We start from the raw sequence: 24,534 nt of genomic DNA on the forward strand, positions 1-24,534 counted from the left end.
AGATTAGACTGGCCCTGTTCTGTTAGAAAAACTGAGCACTGACTTGATCTCTGAGGTTTGGCTCTATGTAGGCCTACGTTACAGTAGGATGTTACAATTATTATTGTGTATAATACTATGCAGTGCAGTAGCCGACAGGAGGCTACAGTGCTTATGGTTATATCCACATGTTTTTCAGCACATGTAGCTCCTCCTGGCTGCAGCAGGGAAGAGCGCGCACAGCGTGGCGTTTCCATGGAAACACCCTGCATAGCAACGGGAAGGCGTCTTCAAAGTGAACCCGTAACAACCCTAACAGTGTCAGAAGTGTAGCTAGCTAATGTTGCTCGGTGAATAAGTTACATTTTAGTTTATCTAACGGTAGTCCTTAAACGTGTTAAGGTTTTAGTTTGTATCATGTGCACAAATATGAGAGCCCTGGAGCTGAAAACGGAAGGGTTTACGGTGAAGTCAACAATGAAGAACTCAGTGGTAAGTTTGAGTCATCATATCTAAAGATGTGTAGCTAGCTAACTAGTTACTAGCTTTAGCTATAACTAAGGTTAGCTAACCCTTGTTCTAATTGTTATAATGTTGTTGCTCGCTAGCTTGGTTAACTAGCTAGCCAGTTGACAAAATACTCTAACAAGATTGCATAAAGACACAATACCAGCATCAGCAAATCAATGACTTCTCGTGACGACGTCATTTTGGCATAGGGGAAGTATATTTGGCATAGCTTGTTAACTATACAGTAATAGTCTAAATTAACTGATTCATCTACTACGTAGCTAACGTCACATTTGCTGGCATGATCGGCTGAAACAATTGCGCCAAAAGTTCAGCATTGTGATTGTGTTGTGCTTTGTCATGCATAGTCATACACACAGTAGCCCCACGCCCTCTGCCATCAGTATGTTTTGGTCTTTGTGTGTCAAAAAAGATACATGTCAAATAACACTATTTGAAGTGTCAAATAATACTATTTGACGTAATAAGCTTGTTGACCAATCAGGACCTGAACATGACCACGTCACGTACATTTATTACGTAATTATTACACATTGATTACACGATTACTCGTATTTCATATTTCACAACGATTCACCGATACCTACGCTATGATGCTGATCATGTTTTGTCTGGCGCACTTCCCCAAGTTCTGTTCTTCCCCAAAAACGGCATCATCTGTTTCAGCAACTATAGTTAGCTAGCTAACTATCTAGCTATGTGTCATTATCTAAAATACACGCATTTATACGACAGTTCCTATTTGATTAATGGTGGTCGGACCCACCTATGTGAAGCTAGCCACAATAAGGATAGCCACTATAGTAGAATTTGCGGTTCGCCTTCAAAATAAAAATAGAGGTCTAATTGGAAGTGATGCAAATGAATACAAATAGTGCAATCATGCCATAATAGAATAGATCATGCTAAACGGGTGAAGATTAGCTCTAGCTGGATAGGCTTGGGTCTCTACCTCTGGACCTTGGTAGCTCCTGTCATCCTCTCTAACCGAGACTTCAACTAAAGGCATACATACACCTTCCATCCAGAGCTGTCCCAAATGGTACCTCTATTCCTTTTCAGAATTGCTTTACTGTTTGGCATGTTATGAGCACAAGACAGAATCACAAACATCAAGTATTGCTGTTTGAGATTTGAATAACTTTTATTTAACAACTTAATAAACCTTTTTTTTCACAGAAGTTAAGCTGCTTTTAAATTGTATTTGTAATATTATTATATAAATTCAACAAAAGACAATAATTTGCTCATTTGACAAAAATATGTTAATCACACTGGATGTTTTAGACTTTGTTGGAATACTTATTTCACTGTACAGCCTTACCTATGGATTGTGGATCGATGACATGGCGTATCTGTCACGTTCTGACCTTAGTTCTTTTGTTATGTCTTTGTTATAGTATGGTCAGGGCGTGAGTTGGGTGGGTTGTCTATGTTCCTTTTTCTATGTGGTGTTTTTGTGTTTGGCCTGGTATGGCTCTCAATCAGAGGCAGGTGTTGTTAGTTGTCTCTGATTCAGAATCATACTTAGGTAGCCTTTTCCCACCTGTGTTTCATGGGTGATTATTTTCCGTTTCAGTGTTTGCACCATTCTGGACATTTTCGGTTTTCATTTTGTTTCTCTTGTTCTTTTTGTATTGTGTATTCATTCTCATTAAATTACATTATGAATACATACCACGCTACTTTCTGGTTCTCCGATCCTTCCTACTACTCCTCCTCAGAAGAGGAGGAGGAAAGCCGTTACAGTATCAGTCTACTCAGTGACACCCAGAGAACATTAGCATTGTTGTTAAATGACTTGCCTAATTAAATAAAGGGTACATAAAAAAAATAAAAAATAAAAATATATATATAAATATATAAACAAAACATGTATATATACTGAACCTTGGTTCTGGTGACTTTTTAAAAGGAAAAAACTAAAATAAACCATTATTAACCAAACTATTACAGATAGCAAGTATTACAACACTCCACATAATGCTGTAGACTAGTACAGACTAAATATGCAAACATTTTTAGCCCTTAGCCCAATCAAAGGAAATCAGTCTGTACATTTTAAGCCGTTTTGTGTCCCATCCGGATTGGCGGTTGTGCTCACTTGGCCTTAGTCCTCGCTCCTCCTCCTCTTCTCTCCTTTTATCTACTCCTCTTTCTTCTCCTTCTCTCAGCTCTCCTATCTCCTTTCAGCTCCCCTCCTGGCTTTCTCCTTTCCCCTGTTCCACTCTGCTCTCCTCTCTCCTTTTCTCCTTCCATCTCCCCTCCTGGCTCTTTCCTTTCCTCTGTTCCACTCTGCTCTCCCTTCTCATTTTCTCCTTCCATCTCCCCTCCTGGCTCTCTCCTTTCCTCTGTTCCACTCTACTCTCCTCTCTCTCATTTTCTCCTTCCATCTCCCCTCCTGGCTCTCTCCTTTCCTCTGTTCCACTCTGCTCTCCTCTCTCCTTTTCTCCTTCCATCTCCCCTCCTGGCTCTCTCCTTTCCTGTTCCACTCTACTCTCCTCTCTCATTTTCTCCTTCCATCTCCCCTCCTGGCTCTCTCCTTTCCTCTGTTCCACTCTGCTCTCCTCTCTCCTTTTCTACTTCCATCTCCCCTCCTGGCTCTTTCCTTTCCTCTGTTCCACTCTGCTCTCCTCTCTACTTTATCTCCGCTCCTGGCTCTCTCCTCTCCGCTATTCTGTCCCTCATGCATCCCTACCTCACTCTTGGGATGCTGCCTTCTCTGTCTACACGATAGCTTAAGCTTTTAAAGAGTTAGCTAACTAAAGCAAGTTTAATTTAATTCAGGGTGATTTGGCGTTAGCTTGCTAAGTGAACGTTACCTGACACTCTTGTCCCTGCTCCCCCTTTCTCTTTCACTGCTGTGGCTGGAAATATTTCAATGAACTAATCTGAAAAAAAAAATCAAATCGAAGACAGATAAATGCAGCTATCTTGCTTGAACTTTATACAGTTCCAAACGAACTAGCTAATGTTAGCTAACTTGCTAGACTAGTAACGTTAGTTAAGTGTGTTTCTATCATCAATATACTTATGGATATTCTATAGCTAATTGCCGTTAATTGTGGCAGCAGCATTATAGATCTAAATTATGTTAGTAGAGTTGTCAGGTTATAGCTAGCTTATGTAGTTAACTAGTTAGCTAGCTAACGTACCTTTCTTGCAGTTTCTCATGCAGGTGCACTCTGAGGTGATTCAAGTGAATTGTGTTTTGCGCCACAGAGCTTCTGTATTGCGCACGAGTCACTCGCTTGCTGGTCACTGGTGCGCCATGTTTCTTGAGTTGCAGGCTGCCTGCCACAGCTCACAGAGATAAATAACCTTCAGAACTGTTGAACCCAGACAGATGATTTATTTACCATGAAAAGCGAATGTGCTTCACAGAACTTTATTTAAACTATGTTTGGTAGAAATAGGATGTTACTTTTGGTGTGGCGGCAATTATGCCGTGGCGCAGCACCACACTTACAGTGGGGGGAAAAAGTATTTAGTCAGCCACCAATTGTGCAAGTTCTCCCACTTAAAAAGATGAGAGAGGCCTGTAATTTTCATCATAGGTACAATTCAACTATGACAGACAAAATGAGAAAAAAAATCCAGAAAATCACATTGTCGGATTTTTTATGAATTTATTTGCAAATTAAGGTGGAAAATAAGTATTTGGTCACCTACAAACAAGCAAGATCTCTGGCTCTCACAGACCTGTAACTTCTTCTTTAAGAGGCTCCTCTGTCCTCCACTCGTTACCTGTCGTTACCGGTCCTTCTGTAGCTCAGTTGGTAGAGCATGGCGCTTGTAACGCCAGGGTAGTGGGTTCGATTCCCGGGACCACCCATACGTAGAATGTATTGTAACGGTTTTGACTTGAGGTTATTATTTATAGGGGTGCCAGGTAGGTTGTGCCTACCAGAGAAAACATTGGTTTCTCCTTTTAGTTTGGGTGGGAATGAGTCCCATCTGGTCCGTCAAGTCTACACCAATACAAAGGACTTATGTAAAAGTCAGGATGGAAATAAACTTTTCATAAACCCTTAAAACATTGGAAAGAACTTCAAAAACAACTATATTCTGTTGCGTGGGTTGTATTAGCAACAACAATGATTACACACACACATATAATAACATCACATGAGTTCTGGTTCCTCCAGAAATGTCCTGTACCTCGGGCCTAAAAAGAGTCCTGCCCGGTAAAGGAGTTCAGTGAACTCAAGTGACTTTTGTCACGCGATGTTTGTCCGTTCATTCCGTGGAGCGTAAACCCAGTTATTAAACATACAATCAATATAACAATTACTTTACCACAGAACTTTAAAGCGGATCAACTCTTAATTAAGTCCTCAACTACCACTAACTACACAAATCACAGTATACATCACATCCAAACAAATGAAATACCGTATACAAAAAGGTGGTAGTCAGTCGGTCAGTCAGACAATCCAATCCGCCAATAGATCTCCCGCGGAGAAAGGCCACGAAGAACGGAGAGGTGTAGTCCAGGGACGCGAAGAGTGGATCCGATCCTGGGTAAACTCTCTTAGGCTACAAAACACACGTTTAACGGCAACAAAACAAACGGAATAGAGAAGCTTCGGAACTGAGGGTTGAACACATACTCATGCACGTCTCCATCACAACCCCACTTTCGTGCAGCTGATACTGGCTATTTAATTGGGAATTAAAGGGAAAGCGCCCTATTGGAAGGAGCTGCACTGAGACGGTTCAGAAAATTCAGGGCCGTCACACACCCCCTCCCCTGGAAAAAGCCGACCATTGCCCTGGAAGGCACATCTTGGTCGGGGAAACCGAGAAAGGTCTCCTCATCACTTTCCTCTACAAAAATATTCATTACTTTTTGGAGCTCACGCTCCTCAGCTGAGGAGTCACAGGCCTTAAGGTGCGAGACTTCTGGGTCTGGGAATCCGAGAAAAGTATCCTCACTATCCTCTTCAAAGATATCCAGGACCTTGCGGCGCTCAATCGCCTCCAATTCCTCAGCCGAGGGGTAACAGGCCTTAAGGCGTGAGACATGGACGATGCGCATATCTTCACCCGTGTCCTCTTTCACCACTCGGTAGTTCAAAGGGCCCATCTGCTCCACAATCCTATATGGTCCTTGCCATTTAGGAGCGAGCTTGGCCGAGAAGAATTGTTCAGCTTTCGAGTAAGGATGAGAGCGAAGCCACACCCGATCACGAAGCTGGAACTGCATGTCTCGTCTGTTCTTATCATAATTTCTCTTCTGCTTGAGTCGAGCCTGGATCATGTTCTTTGAGACAAGAGCTCTCAAGTCATGGAGATGGCCTACCTGGTCATAGCAAGCAGCGTCTGGAGTAAGCTGCTGGGGCTGTAGCACCATATCCAAGGGTCCTCGGAGAGGACGACTTAGGTTCAGCTCTGCAGGTGTGACTCCAGTGGACTCTTGCACAGCAGAATTCAGGGCAAATCGAAACTCGTGAAGGTGCTTGTCCCAGTGTTTGTGCTGGGTCCCTACATAGGAAGCAATCATTGTCTTCAAGGTTCGATTTACTCTCTCAGTGAGATTGGTCTGTGGGTGATAGGCCGTGGTCAACTTCTGCCTCAGGTTCCATCTTTGGCAGGTCTCCTCAAAGAGATCAGAGACAAATTGGGAACCTCGATCAGACAGGATGTAATCAGGCACTCCCCAGCGAGTCAGGATCTCTTTCGTAAGGATGTTAGAGACGGTCCTTGCTGTGGCCTGACGCAGGGAAAAGAGTTCCACCCACTTTGAATAGTAATCAACAAAAACAAGTATGTACACATTCTGATTGGAGCTTCTAGGAAATGGACCCATCAAATCCACTCCTAACATTTCCCAAGGTCGGGTAACCACCGTTTGCTGCAACTTGCCAGCAGGCTTTCTACCTTCTGGTTTGTACATTTGACAAACCTGACAATTTCGGATGTGTGACTTCACATCCATGCTCAGATGTGGCCAGTAGAGTAACGCTTGCAACCGCTTGTAGGTTTTGAACCTGCCCAAATGACCAGCTAATGGGTCTTCATGGAAATGTTGAAGCAGTTGTAGGCGTAGAGTGTCCGGTATGTACATTTGGTAGAGTGTTCTGTGAGGTAGTTGTACGACTCGGTAGACTTTATCTTCAATGATGGTCAGCTTTGTGGTAGGATTGACCATCTTTTCTCCATCTTCCAGGATAGTCTGGTACAAAGCCTGTACTTCTGGATCATCCTGTTGAGCTTTCCATATTGCCTCATCAGAGATGGGAAAGTCTGTTTTGGGCGAGTCTCGACTGCTTGACAGGACAGTAGCACATGTAAGATCAGGGCCACCGTTATCACAAGTAGGAGCTCTGGACAAGGCATCTGGAACAGTGTTGTATTTTCCTTTCCTGTATTCCACTGCAAATGTGAACTCTTGCAACCGTAGAGCCCATCTTATGAGTCTGGTGCTTGGTTTGTTGGTCTTGAACACCCACACAAGGGAGGAATGGTCAGTGACCACAGTGAAGTGTCTTCCTCCAAGTAGTACCTCCACTTTTCCAAAGCCCAGACCACTGCAAGGCACTCTTGCTCTGTTGTGGAGTAGTTCCGTTCTGCTCCATTCAATGTCCGACTGGCGAACGCTAGCACTTCTTCAGTGCCAAGTCCAGTCTGTTGGACTAGGACAGCACCAAGTCCAACATCACTTGCATCAGTGTAAACAACAAAAGGGCAATCAAAGTTGGGATGACCTAAAATGGGAGGTGTGACGAGATGTCGTTTCAGGGTTTCAAAGGAAGTCTGGCACTCTGCCGTCCATTGGAATTTCGCTCCTTTTCGCTTCATCGCGTTGAGGGGTTCTGCCACCTGGGAGAAGTTAGACACAAACCGATGGTACCATCCAGCCATACCAAGGAACCGTTGAAGGGCCTTGAGTGTGGTTGGCACAGGGAAGTCTTGTACAGCCTTTGTCTTTTCAGGATCCACATGAATGCCGTCGAAAGACACAATATGGCCAAGGAACTTCAGGGAGGTTTGGCAGAAGTTGCTCTTCTTCATATTTAAGGTCAGACCAGCTTCTCTTAGCTTGTCCAACACTGCTTGAAGATCTTGAAAGTGTCTTTCTCTGTTCTGAGAGTAGATAATTATATCGTCCAGGTAGACGAAACAGATCTTCCCTTTGAGCTCACCTAACGCAATCTCCATGAGTCTTTGGAAAGTGGCAGGGGCATTCTTTAATCCAAAGGGCATCACCTTAAAGGAAAACAAGCCCTCGGCACAGACAAACGCAGTCTTGTCCTTGCTTTCCTGGTCCATCTCAACCTGCCAATAACCACTATTGAGGTCAAGGGTAGTGAACACAACAGCGCCAGACAATGACTCCAGGATCTCATGGATGGTGGGAAGAGGATAGGCATCAGTCTGGGAAACATTGTTGGTCTTCCTATAGTCCACACAAAATCTAAGACCACCAGTCTTTTTTGGGATGAGGACAACAGGAGCAGCCCAGGGAGAGGAGGAACGTTCTATTATATCTTGGGTTAACATATCATTTATGAGTCCCTTTTGGATGATTAGCTTCGCTGGGGACAAACGATATGGCTTTTGCTTGATCGGCATTTCCTGTGTAAGGAATATTTTGTGCTTCAGGAGCCTGGTGCGTCCCAGCTTTGAAGTACATACATCAGCATTATTCTGCAGCTGTTCCAACAGCCTTAACTCCTCTGGCTGTTCCAGCTGAGCTCTTCTCACAGCCTGTAAAAGGAGATCGTCAGAAGGATTATCGAGGGTTAGTGGTACCGGAGCAATGGCAGAGAAGACTGCCACATTTGAACCCCAATCATGTAACTTCATAGCTTCTGATTGGAAGAAATGCTTCTCGCTCGGATTGTATGGAAACCAGTAGCAATTGTGTGCGATATCAATCTGGACACCACTGAAGTACATGAAATCAATTCCCAACACGACAGGAAAAGCAAGGTTCCTGGTTTGTAGAATAACAGAAGGAATCATATAGGAGTGGTTACACAGGCGGAACTCTACCTCACTCCATCCAAGTGGTCGTCTAGCCTCACCATCAGCCAGATAGAGTGGACCTTCTGTCCACGGCTTCAAGTTGTATTGTGGACCGTTAACCTCCTTCCACAGTTTCTCATTGAGCAGTGTGTAGGATGACCCGGTATCCAAGATGGCTCTTCCTGTCCATGGGCCTATGGACAGGGGTAACACCAGTTGGTGCGGTATTAACTGAAAGGAAGGGGATGTCGATGGGGGGGCGTAGGCAGTGACTCTTGGGGTTTCAGCTCTGGTTAAAGCACCCAGAGAAGGATGGTCATTGCTGCGAAGAGAGTTAGGTGTGTTGGCCTGTTGTGATTTGTGGTTTCTGGAAGGGTTTACTTGATACGGTCTTGGACATGTAGCTGAAGAATGTCCCTTTTGGCTACATCTCCAACAAAACATGAGAGGGGTCTTGGCTGGAGACTCTGGCTGTGGTTGATGGTCTGTCTTGGGTAACTGTTTGGGTGTCTGTTTCTTTCTCTGGTCATATTGCTGTTGGCATTCTCTGTCCTTCTCAAACTGCTGTCCCAAGCGAACCAGTCCATCGACAGTGGTGACTCGTTCTCGGAGTTGACTGGCTAGTAGTGGGTTGATGTTCTTCAAGATCAATTTAATGACCTCTTCCTCCTCAATGCCAGGTTTCCACCTTCTGCACAGGGAGTGGTAACCGTATGCAAAGTCACGGATACTCTCTTTCTCTCCTTGTACTCGATTTCTGACTCTGTCTGCCAATTCATCTGTGTAGTCCTCAGATAGAAATGCAGAGGAAAACTTGGCCTCAAAGTCAGCCCAGGAGGTAGTGGTGAGACGTGCCACATCCCACCAGTCTCGAGCTGTTCCATGCAACACATTCCTCAATGTGGCAAGGAGTTCTTCGTCAGCCAGGGGATTGAGGGCAAGAAAGTCACGACATCTTTCTAGATACATTAGCGGATCAGGACTGTCATCTTTTTTCCCAAAGGTGGGAAATTGCAATTTAATGGGCATCACCCCCAGATGAAGTCTACTCAAATCACCACGAACAAACGAGCTAGGAGGGATTGAGGAAGTAGAGGGGGAGTGCGTTATCGGACAATGAAAATGAACACCAGGATGCATGGTGGATTGCATCCTGCAAGGTGTGGCTGCAGCATGGCCTGGTCTTGGCTGTTCAGAGGTGCCAGCTTGGCCCTCAGTGGTCTGAACTGAAGTGGACACCAGGGAAACTCTGTGTAAGGAGTTGTGCCTAATGGAGGCCATGTCCACAGACACGTCATCCAATATTTTAACACAATTAGAGAGCTCTGTCTGCAAGTGGTCTACAGTGTTAACCATGGGAGAAAAAACAGAATTAACGTCCTTGAGGACCTCAGTGTGGTGATGTTGCAGGCGCCATTGGAGAGTGGCAGTGAGTTGGTTTCGTTGGTAGTCAAACTGCCTGTCTATGGCACCAGTCATTTCCCGTCTTCCACTCTCACTGAGCTCTGTCAGCGTGTGGGTTAGAGTGCTCAGTGAGTTTTTGAATTCCATGGCACTCTGTTGTTGCTCTTCCCTCAGACATTTGAATTTATGGTGGATAAGAGTTTGGAGATGTTGTTGAGTCCGACGAATATCAAGGATGTCACCTTGAAGTTGTAAGACTACAACCTCTGGAGATAAACCAGACAATGGAGGAAGGTTGGGTGTCAGAGGGAGGACTAGCTCAGTACTTCCACACAGATCCATGTCAATAAGTGAGTAACTGGTTAGACCGCCTGTGGCCTGTGGCTCAGGCCGAGCATTCAGATTCCCAGGGCTCTGGCCCAAATCAACTCCATTATCTCCATTCACATTATGATTTGTATCGTCAGCGTGATGGTCAGAATGGCCCTGTGTATTCCCATTGACAGGTATGACATGGATGAGCACATTATCTTGGGGTGAATCCATTGTTTTAATTCCACACAAAATATTTGCTTTGGTTAGTTCTCAATGTTGAGCTGTCCCATCTGGGGTGCCATTTTTTATGTAACGGTTTTGACTTGAGGTTATTATTTATAGGGGTGCCAGGTAGGTTGTGCCTACCAGAGAAAACATTGGTTTCTCCTTTTAGTTTGGGTGGGAATGAGTCCCATCTGGTCTGTCAAGTCTACACCAATACAAAGGACTTATGTAAAAGTCAGGATGGAAATAAACTTTTCATAAACCCTTAAAACATTGGAAAGAACTTCAAAAACAACTATATTCTGTTGCGTGGGTTGTATTAGCAACAACAATGATTACACACACACATATAATAACATCACATGAGTTCTGGTTCCTCCAGAAATGTCCTGTACCTCGGGCCTAAAAAGAGTCCTGCCCGGTAAAGGAGTTCAGTGAACTCAAGTGACTTTTGTCACGCGATGTTTGTCCGTTCATTCCGTGGAGCGTAAACCCAGTTATTAAACATACAATCAATATAACAATTACTTTACCACAGAACTTTAAAGCGGATCAACTCTTAATTAAGTCCTCAACTACCACTAACTACACAAATCACAGTATACATCACATCCAAACAAATGAAATACCGTATACAAAAAGGTGGTAGTCAGTCGGTCAGTCAGACAATCCAATCCGCCAATAGATCTCCCGCGGAGAAAGGCCACGAAGAACGGAGAGGTGTAGTCCAGGGACGCAAAGAGTGGATCCGATCCTGGGTAAACTCTCTTAGGCTACAAAACACACGTTTAACGGCAACAAAACAAACGGAATAGAGAAGCTTCGGAACTGAGGGTTGAACACATACTCATGCACGTCTCCATCACAACCCCACTTTCGTGCAGCTGATACTGGCTATTTAATTGGGAATTAAAGGGAAAGCGCCCTATTGGAAGGAGCTGCACTGAGACGGTTCAGAAAATTCAGGGCCGTCACAGTATGCACACATGACTGTAAGTCGCTTTGGATAAAAGCGTCTGCTAAATGGCATATATTACATATATTACATTACATATTACTGTATTAATGGCACCTGTTTGAACTTGTTATCAGTATAAAAGACACCTGTCCACAACCTCAAACAGTCACACTCCAAACTCCGCTATGGCCAAGACCAAAGAGATGTCAAAGGATACCAGAAACAAAATTGTAGACCTGCACCAGGCTGGGAAGACTGAATCTGCAATCTGCAGCTTGGTTTGAAGAAATCAACTGTGGGAGCAATTATTAGGAAATGGAAGACATACAAGACCACTGATAATCTCCCTCGATCTGGGGCTCCATGCAAGATCTCACCCCGTGGGATCAAAATGATCACAAGAACGGTGAGCAAAAATCCCAGAACCACACGGGTGGACCTAGTGAATGACCTGCAGAGAGCTGGGACCAAAGTAACAAAGCCTACCATCAGTAACACATTACGCCACCAGGGACTCAAATCCTGCAGTGCCAGACGTGTCCCCCTGCTTAAGCCAGTACATGTCCAGGCCCGTCTGAAGTTTGCTAGAGAGCATTTGGATGACCCAGAAGAAGATTGGGAGAATGTCATATGGTCAGATGAAACCAAAATATAACTTTTTGGTAAAAACTCAACTCGTCGTGTTTGGAGAACAAAGAATGCTGAGTTGCATCCAAAGAACACCATACCTACTGTGAAGCATGGGGGTGGAAACATGCTTTGGGGCTGTTTTTCTGCAAAGGGACCAGGACGACTGATCCGTGTAAAGGAAAGAATGAATGGGGCCATGTATCGTGAGATTTTGAGTGAAATCCTCCTTCCATCAGCAAGGGCATTGAAGATGAAACATGGCTGGGTCTTTCAGCATGACAATGATCCCAAACACACCGCCCGGGCAACGAAGGAGTGGCTTTGTAAGAAGCATTTCAAGGTCCTGGAGTGGCCAAGTCAATCTCCAGATCTCAACCCCATAGAAAATCTTTGGAGGGAGTTGAAAGTCCGTGTTGCCCAGCAACAGCCCCAAAACATCACTGCTCTAGAGGTGATCTGCATGGAGGAATGGGCCAAAATACCAGCAACAGTGTGTGAAAACCTTGTGAAGACCTACAGAAAACCTTTGACCTCTGTCATTGCCAACAAAGGGTATATAACAAAGTATTGAGATAAAGTTTTGTTATTGACCAAATACTTATTTTCCACCATAATTTGAAAATCAATTCATTAAAAATCCGACAATGTGATTTTCTGGATTTTTTCCCCTCGTTTTGTCTGTCATAGTTGAAGTGTACCTATGATGAAAATTACAGGCCTCTCTCGTCTTTTTAAGTGGGAGAACTTGCACAATTGGTGGCTGACTAAATACTTTTTTGCCCCACTGTAAATGAATGCAGAGAAAACACTGGTGTAAACTCATCACAGTGATTTTCTGTGGGTGTCACCGAATAGACTCTTTTCACAACACATAACCCGGTCAGGTCAAGCCATATTAGCCAGGTGAAGCTAGCTGGCTATTTATAACATTAGTTTTGGACAACAGGGTTAAGTAGCTGGCTAGCTAGTTATTTCAATAGGAGAACAACAAGTAGCTACATAGCTAATACGAAGAATATTGTTTTCAGGACGGTTGCATTAGTGCAAGCTAGGTGCCACTGGTGCAAGCTAGGTAAAGCTAGATAGCTACCACAGAAGTTGGAAATAACATCTGTTTCAAAGATATATGCAAAAAATGTGGATCCTGCTCTTTTGACCTGATCTAATTTCAAATGCTCACACAAACGTTTTCCTATTGGGTCGAACAAATAATGCCTTATTACCAATGCAGTATTGTACAGCTGTGACAGTGATTGTAATGGTGGCTCTTGGCTTGCACGTGCAAATTCAGCCCATACAACATTCTGTAATAGAATTGTTTCTTTTTTGGGGGAGACACGCAAAGACCCAAACGGCGTTCCATAATCAGGTTGGTTGTTGGTAGGATGAATGGGATAATGGAATGACGGGGCAACCTGTCACTGGCTTCCTGAAATGACTCTCTCCCTCTCCTGGCAGGAACAGAGACATGCTACAGTAGCAAAATAACTAGCATTGAAATGCTTACTTACGGGCTATTCCCAAAAATGCAGAGAAAAATATAAAAGAAAGATAATAACACAAGGAATTCATACACAATGAGTATAAATAACTTGGCTATATACACAAGGTACCAATACAGTGTTTATGTGTAGGGGTACGAATTAATTGAGGTAGATACACTACATGACCAAAAGTATGTGGACACCTGCTCGTCAAAAATATAATTTCAAAATCATGGTCATATGGAGTTGGTCCCTCTTTTGCTGCTTTAACAGATTCCACTCTTCTGGGAAGGCTTTTCACTAGATGTTGAGGGAAGGTTTTCCAATAGATGTTGGAACATTGCTGCGGGGACTTGCTTCCATTCAGCCACAAGAACGTTAGTGAGGTCGGGCACTGATTTTGGGTGATTAGGTCTGGCTCGCAGTCGTCATTCCAATTAATCCCAAAGGTATTCAATGGGGTTGAGGTCAGGGCCCTGTGCAGGCCAGTCAAGTTCTTCCACACCGATCTTGACAAACCATTTCTGTATGGACCTCGCTTTGTGCACCCGGGCATTGTCATGCTGAAACAGGAAAGGGGCTTCCCCAATCTGTTTCCACAAAGTTGGAAGCACAGAATCTCAGAATCGCTTCTGTGGCATACCACTTCGCGGCTGAGCCGTTGTTGCTCCTAGACGTTTCCACTTCACAATAACAGCACTTACAGTTGACCGGGGCAGCTCTATTAGGGCAGAAATTTGATGAACTGACTTGTTGGAAAGGTGGCATCCTATGACAGTGCCACATTGAAAGTGAGCTCTTCAGGAAGGCCATTCTACTGCCAATGTTTGTCTATGGAGATTGCATGGCAGTGTGCTTGATTTTGTCAGCAACGGGTGTGGCTGAAATAGCCAAATCCACTCATTTAAAGGGATAAATCTGACCCTTGTTTAAAATTTTTGCCTAAAATTACATAACCAAATCTAACTGCCTGTAGCTCAGGACCTGAAGCAAGGATAAGCAAAATGTGAAGTTTGTGGAAATTTGAAATGAATGTAGGAGAATATAACACATTAGATCTGGTAAAAGATAATACAAAAAAACAAACAACAGGCGTTTAAAAAAAAATGTGTCCATCATCTTTGAAATGCAAGAGAAAGCCCATAATATAATATAGGAGTCTAGGCGCAATTTAGATTTTGTGTGTGTATGCAACGTTTCAGATTGATCTTGTGAAGCATTGCAATAGTGCACAATATATTTTATCAAGTCTGCCCAAATGTGCCGAATTGGTAAATTGATGTTTTTTGAAGTACATAACTATAGAGAAGATACAAAAAATGATATGGTAATACAAAATGTAAGTTTACACACTCCCAGGAATATCATACATGATGGATCATTACCTTATACACTAACTTTCACACATCTAGATGGCCGGGCAGGTTGGGTGTGGAGCCAGAGACAGCAGGGCTTCAAACTGTAGAACCCAGTCACTACATTTGTATATAAAAATAGATTTTAAAAAACTATGCTACATTTTATCTCTGGGACCCTCAGGATGACAACTCAGAGCAAAATGACTGAATGTAAGTACATTATTTACCTTCAGAGGTGAATGTACATATGGGTAGGTGTCAAGTGACTAGATAACGGGATAGATAATAAGCAGTAGCAACAGCACATGTGATGAGTGAAAAGAGTTAGTGCAAAGGGGGAGGGAGGGGGGGTCTTTGGTTAACTATTTAGCAGTCTTATGGCTTGGGTGTAGAAACTGTTCAGGGACCACTCCTGTTGGTTCCAGATTTGGTGCACCGGTAGCGCTTACCGTGCGGTAGCAAAGAGAATAGTCTATGACTTTGTTGGCTGGAGTATTTTACCATTTTTACAGCCTTCCTCTGATACCACCTGGTGTAGAGGTCATTATTATTATTAATCACCAGCCTGGATATTGACCCTCAAATGAGTAAGAGGAAGAATGAGAGGAAGAGAAAAGGGAGAATAGGCACTTGCTGGACACATTTTCTGACTGTCATTCAGACTGTCATTCAGATTTAGTCCATTAATAGAGTTCTCTTTCAAAAATGTTGCCTTTTTGTTGTTACATTGCCTGGTGTGTGTGTGTGTGGATGTCATAAGGTGAATGCACCAATTTGTAAGTCGCTCTGGATAAGAGCGTCTGCTAAATGACTTAAATGTAATGTAAATGTAATGTAAATGTGTGTGTGTGTGCGCGCACGCGCGCTTCTGAAATGTCTTCATCCAGTGCAGAAAATGCAGGTAAAGCACAATGAAGATGTACCTGTATTTAAGGATGCAGAACAGGTGCTGCACCTCACTGACAGCCTCACTTCGACCCTTTCATACTCTTTCTTATTTATTTATTTATTTAACCAGCCTTCTGTATCAAGCTAATAGCTGGCATTACAAGCCGTGTCTGTCAGCTTGTACCTTACTCTCCATCTCTATTTGAGCACAAACACAAGGTAGAAAGGCATGGCCATCGAGTATCCCCAGAGGTGATAGGCTAGACCTCATAGACTTTGAGTTAAACTACTGAATGAGTAATTTCCAAAGACAGTCTGGCTCCCCCAGACCACTCCTGTCCATTTTAGATGAAGATGGATCAGGAGAATGTAATAGATATCAGAGCCCATCAGTCCTAATTGACATGTCCTATTGATTGGTCAAGTAAACCCATCTTCTGAGCCAGGAAGTAGGTTATAGTGGGACATTTTGACAAACAGCCCTCTCAGTGTTTTGTAAAAAGGCCTAGGTTTTAGGCCTAAAATGCAACAGTAGATTATTTATACAGTAGGCCAACATTGTTTGTTGCATATTTTGGCATTCGGCACTTAGGCTATGCCTATTTATCAGCGTGGTTTCATAGACCAGACGTAACATAGTGAATGTAAATCTGGGACACTCAAATTAGTATGATATGTTATGTTTTGTATGGTTCATAAGACAGAAGGTTACTTAAGGCAAAAACAAAAGTAGGCTGGTTGGTCGGGTGGATGGGTAGACCTATAATGTGAACGTCTAGCAACCCAAGGATTGCGTGTTTGAATCTCATCATGGCCAACTTGAGCTAATTAGCAACTTTGCAAATACTTACTACTTTTTGGCTTCTTTGTAACCCTTCCCCTAAACCTAACCTTATCCTTTTAAACTAACTCCTAACCCTAATCCCTAGCCTAGCTAACGTTCGCATTGGCCACCTCGCTAACGTTAGCCACAGCAAATTGTAATTCGTAACATAAAAGTTTAGCAAATTTGTAACTTATTGTACAAATTGCAATTAGTCACATATGCAAATTCTAATTCGTAACATATCACACAAAATGGATGATGGACATCCACAAATGAATACATACCAAACTAAATGTAACATATCATACTTTTAAACCACACATTTCACTGCACCTATCTGGTGTATGTGGCAATAAAACATCATTATTTTGTATTTAATTCATTTTTCAGGATTTAAATGGACTATTTTACTACCCCTGAGTTTAGGTTGATTTATTAGTAAGGCATGTAGGCCTAGTATCTATTCACAACGGTCCCTGGCTTTAGTTGAGCAAATGATGAAGTGATAAGAGAAGTTTTACATTTCAATATGCTAATGTTCCTGCCATAGTAACTCATCATTCTTATGGGCACACAAAACAATGTTGATGTTGCTAAGTGGTCAAACTTTCCCAATTACCATAGTGAGGTGAGACGTTTATACTGATGGAAGTAAACCATAGCTCTGTTTGGATCATATGATATTCACCCTTAGTGAAGTCAGCAGGACATTTACATTGCACATATTGCGAGTTAATTATTGCTTAGCATGCGCGCACCACAGCTATCGAGTCACCTCCGCAGCCAGCAACCATGCGTGTTTAGCAAAGAACGAGAAGCTTAAGCTGATTGTAGAAACCCACACTGAATAGGCTGCCTCTTCCTCTATTTCTTCATAGCTTAGGGGGGTGTGAGATAAGTTGAGCCATTCAGCATCCGCTCAGTTAAGGGAAATATAGTATTCTTTCTAACAAAGATATCTACATATATTTCAAAATGGTGTGTATCCCTGGACATAATCAGAATTCATGTAATCATTACAGTTTTGAAAACACAGCTTGTCCAAAAAGAAGTGGCCTCTTGGCACAACTTACCCCAAACCCGGGTTAAGTTCAGCTACAGGTAAGTTAACCGCCTACAAATTTTCTGTACTGAATGAAATATTACCACTACCTTTTTAGTAAAACTATGTATATCTTTATTTCCCAAACACAATTATTTTAGGGCGCTTTCATATATCCCCTTATGATCCAGATCCTTGAGCATTTGGTACCCTGATCCGCTATAAAGCATGTGTGAAACGCAAACAAACCCTGTCTGAAACAAATCCTGGACCTGCATGAGTAGTGGATCTAAGATCCAGGACCCGAGTACCAGCTATTGTGACACGGCAGTGCATAACTTTTTTTGCCCGTTGTCAAAAAGCTAGCTCGCTAACTGTGCATCTTGCTTATCTCACCCTGTTATTGTCAGTTCTTGTGAAAGCGAAAACCTAGTCTGTAGAATTCTCACAAACACTCCAGGAAACCAAATTTCACATGTGAAAATGTCCTTAATAATTGTAAGCATCTTTTAACACAGGCTTAACGCCTAACAAACACTTTTTGTCTCATCGCTGCAACTCCCCAACGTGCTCGGGAGAGGCAAAGATCAAGTCACGCTTCTTAACACCAACTCACTCCCGAACATGGCTGGTTGTGACACAACCTGGGATTGAACCCAAGGCTGTAGTGACGCCGCAACACTGAGACGCAGTGCCTAAGACCGTGCTCCACTCAGGAGGCTTTTGAAACATTTTTAACATAGGCCAGGCCCTGTTGTTACCTCATATCCCAGCGATAATGCCTTGCATTACGCTCATAGCTGAGGAAGATGTTTTGAGTTATAATAACGTTATTCTATCATCAGATTTGCCTAGTGGCATACAGTTCATCAGAAGCATTTTTAGGATTACACACAGGGCTAAATCTTAGCAGGGTCAGAATCTTTTTTGGCCTTTTATAAATGCATTTCATGCAATTCTACGTCCTTTAGGCCTACATGACAGGAGAATTTATCAGAATAGTTTTTTATGCCTCACAAATGACCAAAATGAGTGGCAATAGAATCCTATGGTTCTGTGATGAACGTAGCCTTGAGATGCTTTTAGGAAACCAGGCTTTGGTCTTGACAGTCGCCCAGGGCCAATAAAAATAAGTGAGACACACAGATTGTACAATATATTGTAGGCTACTAAATCAACTTTCTGGTGGCACTAAGTGATGGGGAAACAAAGCTTCCGGAAGCATTGAGGCTTTCCAGCCAATTGTGTCAAAAATAGGTTGATTTACATGGAGCTTCATTATCCGTTCACAATGCACATTAGTGACATACAGTGGGGCAAAAAAGTATTTAGTTAGCCACCAATTGTGCAAGTTCTCCCACTTAAAAATATGAGAGAGGCCTGTAATTTTCATCATAGGTACACTTCAACTATGACAGACAAAATGAGAAAAACAAATCCAGAAAATCACATTGTAGGATTTTTAATTAATTTATTTGCAATGGAACATGTAAACTTTCATGTGCCTGAATAACATACTTGTATGCCATCTGTAAATACGAAAACAATTGTTAAGTTACAAGCCTAGTTGGGTTAGCCATGGAAAAAGTCAGCAATCTTTCCGCTAGCCATGATTGGCTGAGATAATGAGTGGGCTGTACATGCCAAGAGATGAGTTCGGATTGGTCTGCCATGTAGCATGCTTCTGTCTATAATATGAGCTAGTCAGGATGTGTATGTAATCCTTTCTAATGCAGCTTTTTTGAAAGATATCACGTAGTAGAACTGCATAAGTGTTGCTCTCCACTTTCTGGGGGACATTTCGAGTTTGAAATCAGTGGAATTAAGAGTATATGATAGCCAAGGATATGGAGAAAATTCTGGGGTTTGATTGCAAATATGCAGATGGAGTCAAAAAGAGAACACAAAAGGCTCTGGAATACATCTTCAAACTAAGGGCAACCTTAACATCCGTGACAGAGAGGGAGAAGCGTCCATCCATGTATACACATAAGAGAGTCCAACTAGTTACATTTTCCAATATTACACTTTTCTAATTTTGTCAGAAAGTTGTTTTCATTTTAAGTTAACTTCATTGGGATAGTGGGCAGCATTGGGAAGTTTGGATGAAAAGCGTGCCCAGAGTAAATAGCCTCTTACTCAGGCTCAGATTAGGTCTAGATTTGGATAGAAAAAACTCTAAAGTTTCCAAAACGGTTAAAATAATGTCTGTGAGTATAACAGAACTCATATGGCAGGCAAAAACCTGAGAAGAATCCAACCAGGAAGTGGGAAATCTGAGGTTTGTAGTTTTTAAAGTGATTGCCTAGCCAATATCCTGTGTCTGTGGTGTCAGATTGCACTTCCTAAGGCTTCCTTCCGGTAGATGTGAACAGTCTTTAGAAGTTGTTTCAGGCTTCTATTGTGAAAGGGGAGATAATAAGAGCACCCAGAGTAAGTGGCTCAGCTGAAAGCCATGAGTTGTTTATCGCGCGTGGCCGTGAGCGCGAGGTTCATTCTCTTTACTTTCAAATGAAAACCTGTATTGTCCGGTTAAAACATCATTGAATATTTATGATAAAAACACCCTAAAGATTGATTATATACATCGTTTGACATGTTTCTACGAACAAACTTTAATGGAACTTTTTTGACTTTTCATCTGGACTTTGTGCCTGCACTTTGTGCATTCCGATTACTGTACTAAACGCGCAAACAAAAAGGAGGTATTTGGACATAAAGATTAACTTTATCGAACAAAACAAACATTTATTGTCTAACATGGAGTCCTGGGAGTGCCATCCGGTGAAGATCATCAAAGGTTAGTGATGAATTTTAATGTTATTTCCGACTTTTGTGACACCTCTCCTTTGGAAAATGGCTGTATGGTTTTCTGTGGCTAGGCGCTGACCTAACATAATCGCATGGTGTGCTTTCGCCGTAAAGTCTTTTTGAAATCGGACACTGTGTTTGGATTAACAAGAAGTTTATCTTTAAAATGGTGTAAAAAACTTGTATGTTTGAGGAATATTAATTATGAGATTTCTGTTGTTTGAATTTGGCGCCCTGCAATTTCACTGGCTGTTGGCGAGGTGGGACGCTCATGTCCCGAACGATCCCAGAGAGGTTAAAGTGTACTGTTAGCTGGTTGGCTAGCTAGCTAACATTACATGTATGATCTGTGTAGTAATATTATTCATATCTCAGAGCCATTTGCATTGCTAGTTTTGCCTAATTTGAGCAGATTCATGCAGTGTAGTAATGTTATGATTTGGGATAATGGTTCATTTTTTTAGCAAGCTAGGTACATGTCGAAACAAAAGACTCCACTATGCAAGTAGCTATTTCAATAGAATGTTTACAATGTCAGAGCGACAACTGTCGATAGACGTAGCTAGTAAATTCGCTCTGGCTATCTACTCTGATTTTGCACTCTTGTCTGAGTGTGCCAGAGCGCAGAATAACTGATGAATTTACGAACGCTCAACACCAGTTGAATATGGCAGGTAAACGTTGGCAAAAAAAGCATTGCCAGCAGCACAGTTGCAATCACCAACGCTCTGTATAAAATAAAAACAGCCTAACCCAAAAAATTGTTGCCAGCAGCACAGTTGCAGTCACCAACGCTCTGTATAAAATAAAAACAGCCTAACCCAAAAAATTGTTGCCAGCAGCACAGTTGCAGTGACAAACGCTCTGGATAACATAAAAACAGCTTCACCAGCTAAAATGGTCAGAGTGAGCTGTTCTCTCATTTATGTCTGGAAGTAGCTAGCAAGCTAGCTTGGGTGCTTGACTGCTGTTGTTAGATCAGAATGCTCGGATCAACCCTACTTTCTGGCCAGACGCTCTGAATTTACGAACGACCAATCTGACAACACTCTGAGTTTACGAACGCCCAGAGCACACTGGCACTCCAGATTAAATGTACAAACACACCCATAGTATAACCCAGCCTTTAGTCTTGAAATCTTTTGTTGTTTAGTACATAGCTTTACATGTGAATCCTTAAAGGGAGGGGTGGGGCTAAAGCTTAAAAGGGTGTGAACAATGCTGAATGGGTGTAGACAAAGAAGAGCTCTCCAGGAGGTACCAAAACATTCAAGATCCATTTTCTCAAAAGTGAGGTTACAAGTGTATCAACTTTCAAAGCAGAATTACTTTCCCATTGTTCCTCAACTGTAGTGTATGATATACCATTTTCTGGATATACAATTTTCTAGCTCTGAGTTTCTACTTTTATCCAATGTAAAAAACACATTTTCAAATTTTGCTACATAAGACCAAATCGAGCATGTCGGTCACATACATATGCTGGTCAGCAATAAATAGCAACATGTGATTATCAGACTTTTTTCCCTCCTCTACTGATGTTTTCAAAACTCAGTGGTGCAGCAGTAAGTCATTGGCTTAAACATCCTATAGTCCGTTGGATTGACAGGTGGCGCGTCTTACATCATGCTTTCATTTTTTTCCTTCAAGTTTACTCGTTTTCTAAAACTGAATCTATGGCATTATTTAGGATGCTTAAGACAAAAACTTATATGATACTAAATAAAACAAATTATTTGAACAGTGCAGAAACCACATAAAACTATTTTCTAAATAGTGTGCCTGTAACGTGATTTGACCTTTCACCCTCAATGTTCTAAAGTTTCCTACTCTACCTGCTAAGCTACTGGTCAGGTGTATTTCTGTATACAAAATCCTAACTAGTAGTATAAGTATGGTATCTAGTAGAGGTAAGCTTTTGAAAGCAGCTTAATCGAAGAAAGCACCGGAACCACGGCAAAATCAGTAGGATCTTGCATTTTGCAACAAACGGTTTGAAAAAGCAAGTGATTAAACAAAACTTTTGACGTTATTGATGACGTACCCCTGTTAAAGTGATACACGCATCGACACACTGCTTTGAAGTTAGCTGCTTACGATTTCGACGCATGCCTCGGAGCTCCAGTATCATATGTTACATCACGAGTGCCACTGACTCACCTAATGATGAAGTTAGCATGAGTTTGCGTCGCTCAGGCTTCTCACTGCACCGGTGATGGTCTCAAGATCGGCCTGAGCTACTTTGAAAAACAGTGCTGTTCGTTCCAGTTTGTTTTTGCTTCTACAGACAAATTACTCTTCTCAGCAGTAGGCTTTTGCTTTCCAAATATTTTTTCTGCGATTGTATTTTGGAACATGCGAAAGGCCTTTAACTATTCACTGACAGCGCGAAGATAAATAAAATCCATAGAACAAAAGTGCCCATTCAAGCCAGAACTGACAGCCATTTTGAGCATACTCATGAGTTTACCAGTCAAATTACCAGGGTGAGGTTCCAAAACCCTTCCCAGCAAGCACATTTGGTTCCTTGGAAGTTGTGGGAAGCCATAAGTTTCCTGACCGTTAAAACTTAATGTTTTTTTAAAATGTTCTGAGAACGGAAATTATAGGTTATTTGAAGGTAATTAAATAATGTTCTGAGAACACGTTTCAATAAGACTTTTTTATTAAACTAGCTTAAGTTAACTGTTTTGAACTCCAAGCACAAATAGGACATGTCATGACGTGACTACCGTTAATGTTATTAACTTCTTATGGCTGCCATCCCGTTAACGGGATAATTGTCATCAACAACCGCTGAATTGCATAGCGCCACATTCAAATAATATTACAAAAAAGATTTATATTCATGAAATCACAAGTGCAATATAGCAAAACACAGCTTAGCCTTTTGTTAATCCACCTGTCGTGTCAGATTTTGAAAATATGCTTAACAGCGAAAGCAATCCAAGCGTTTGTGTAAGTTTATCGATCGCTCAACAAAACATTATGTACACCTAGCATCAAGTAGCTTGGTCACGAAAATCAGAAAAGCAATCAAATGAATCGTTTACCTTTGATGATCTTCGGATGTTTTCACTCACGAGACTCCCAGTTACACAATAAATGTTCCTTTTGTTCCATAGATTATTTTTATATTCAAAATACCCCTGTTTGTTTGGCGCGTTATGTTCAGAATTCCACAGGAAAGAACGGTCACGACAACGCAGACAAATTCCAAATAGTATCCGTAATGTCCACAGAAACATGTCAAACATTTTTTATAATCAATCCTCAGGTTGTTTTTAAAATATATAATTGATAATATATCAACCGCAACTGTCTTTTTCAGTCGGAGAGGGAAAGGCAATGGCTGCCCAAACTCTGTTACACATACAAAACGCTGCTGGCACCCGGCCATACAATGACGCGATGTTATCTTTCTCGCTCATTTTTCAAAATAAAAGCCTGAAACTATGTCTGAAGACTGTTGACATCTTGAGGAAGCGATAGGAAAAGTAATCTGGTTGATGTCCCTTTATCCCTGGGGTGGCAGGGTAGCCCAGTGGTGAGAGCGTTGGACTAGTAACTGAAAGGTTGCAAGTTCAAATCCCTGAGCTGACAAGGTACAAATCTGTCGTTCTGCTCCTGAACAGGCAGTTAACCCACTGTTCCTAGGCCGTCATTGAAAATAAGAATTTGTTCTTAACTGACCTGCCTAGTAAAATAAAGATTAAATTAAATGGAGCAAAGGCAGGCTATGGAACATTGAGTTTTCAAAATAGAAGCCACTTCCTGGTTTGATTTTCCTCAGGGCATAAAGGCCTGTTCTCCACAATCACCCGACCTCAACCAAATTTAGATGGTTTGGGATGAGTCGGACCACAGAGTGAAGGAAAAGCAGCCAACAAGTGCTCAGCATATGTGGGAACTCCTTCAAGGAAAAGCATTCCAGGTGAAGCTGATTGAGAGAATGCCAAGAGTATGCAAAGCTGTCTTCAAGCCAAAGGGATGGCTGTTTGAAGAATCTCAAATATATAATATATTTAGATTTGTTTAGCAGTTGTTTGGTTACTACATGATTCCGTATGTGTTATTTCATAGTTTTGATGTCTTCACTATTATTCAAT

The 24,534-nt window shown here is 42.1% G+C and overlaps 1 protein-coding gene across 1 annotated transcript in view; it reads left to right on the forward strand.

The window, feature by feature from the left end:
- Positions 1–247: 247 nt before the first annotated feature.
- Positions 248–24,534, forward strand: part of LOC118368527 (parkin coregulated gene protein) — a 258,968-nt gene continuing 234,681 nt past the window's right edge. The window contains exon 1 of the mRNA XM_035752689.2: positions 248–471. Coding sequence (XP_035608582.1) covers positions 397–471 — 75 coding nt within the window. The 5' untranslated portion in view covers positions 248–396. The remainder of the gene's footprint in view (positions 472–24,534) is intronic.

The sequence above is a fragment of the Oncorhynchus keta genome, chromosome 35 (genome assembly GCF_023373465.1).
Source record: "Oncorhynchus keta strain PuntledgeMale-10-30-2019 chromosome 35, Oket_V2, whole genome shotgun sequence".
In the NCBI taxonomy this organism is placed as follows: Eukaryota; Metazoa; Chordata; class Actinopteri; order Salmoniformes; family Salmonidae; genus Oncorhynchus; species Oncorhynchus keta.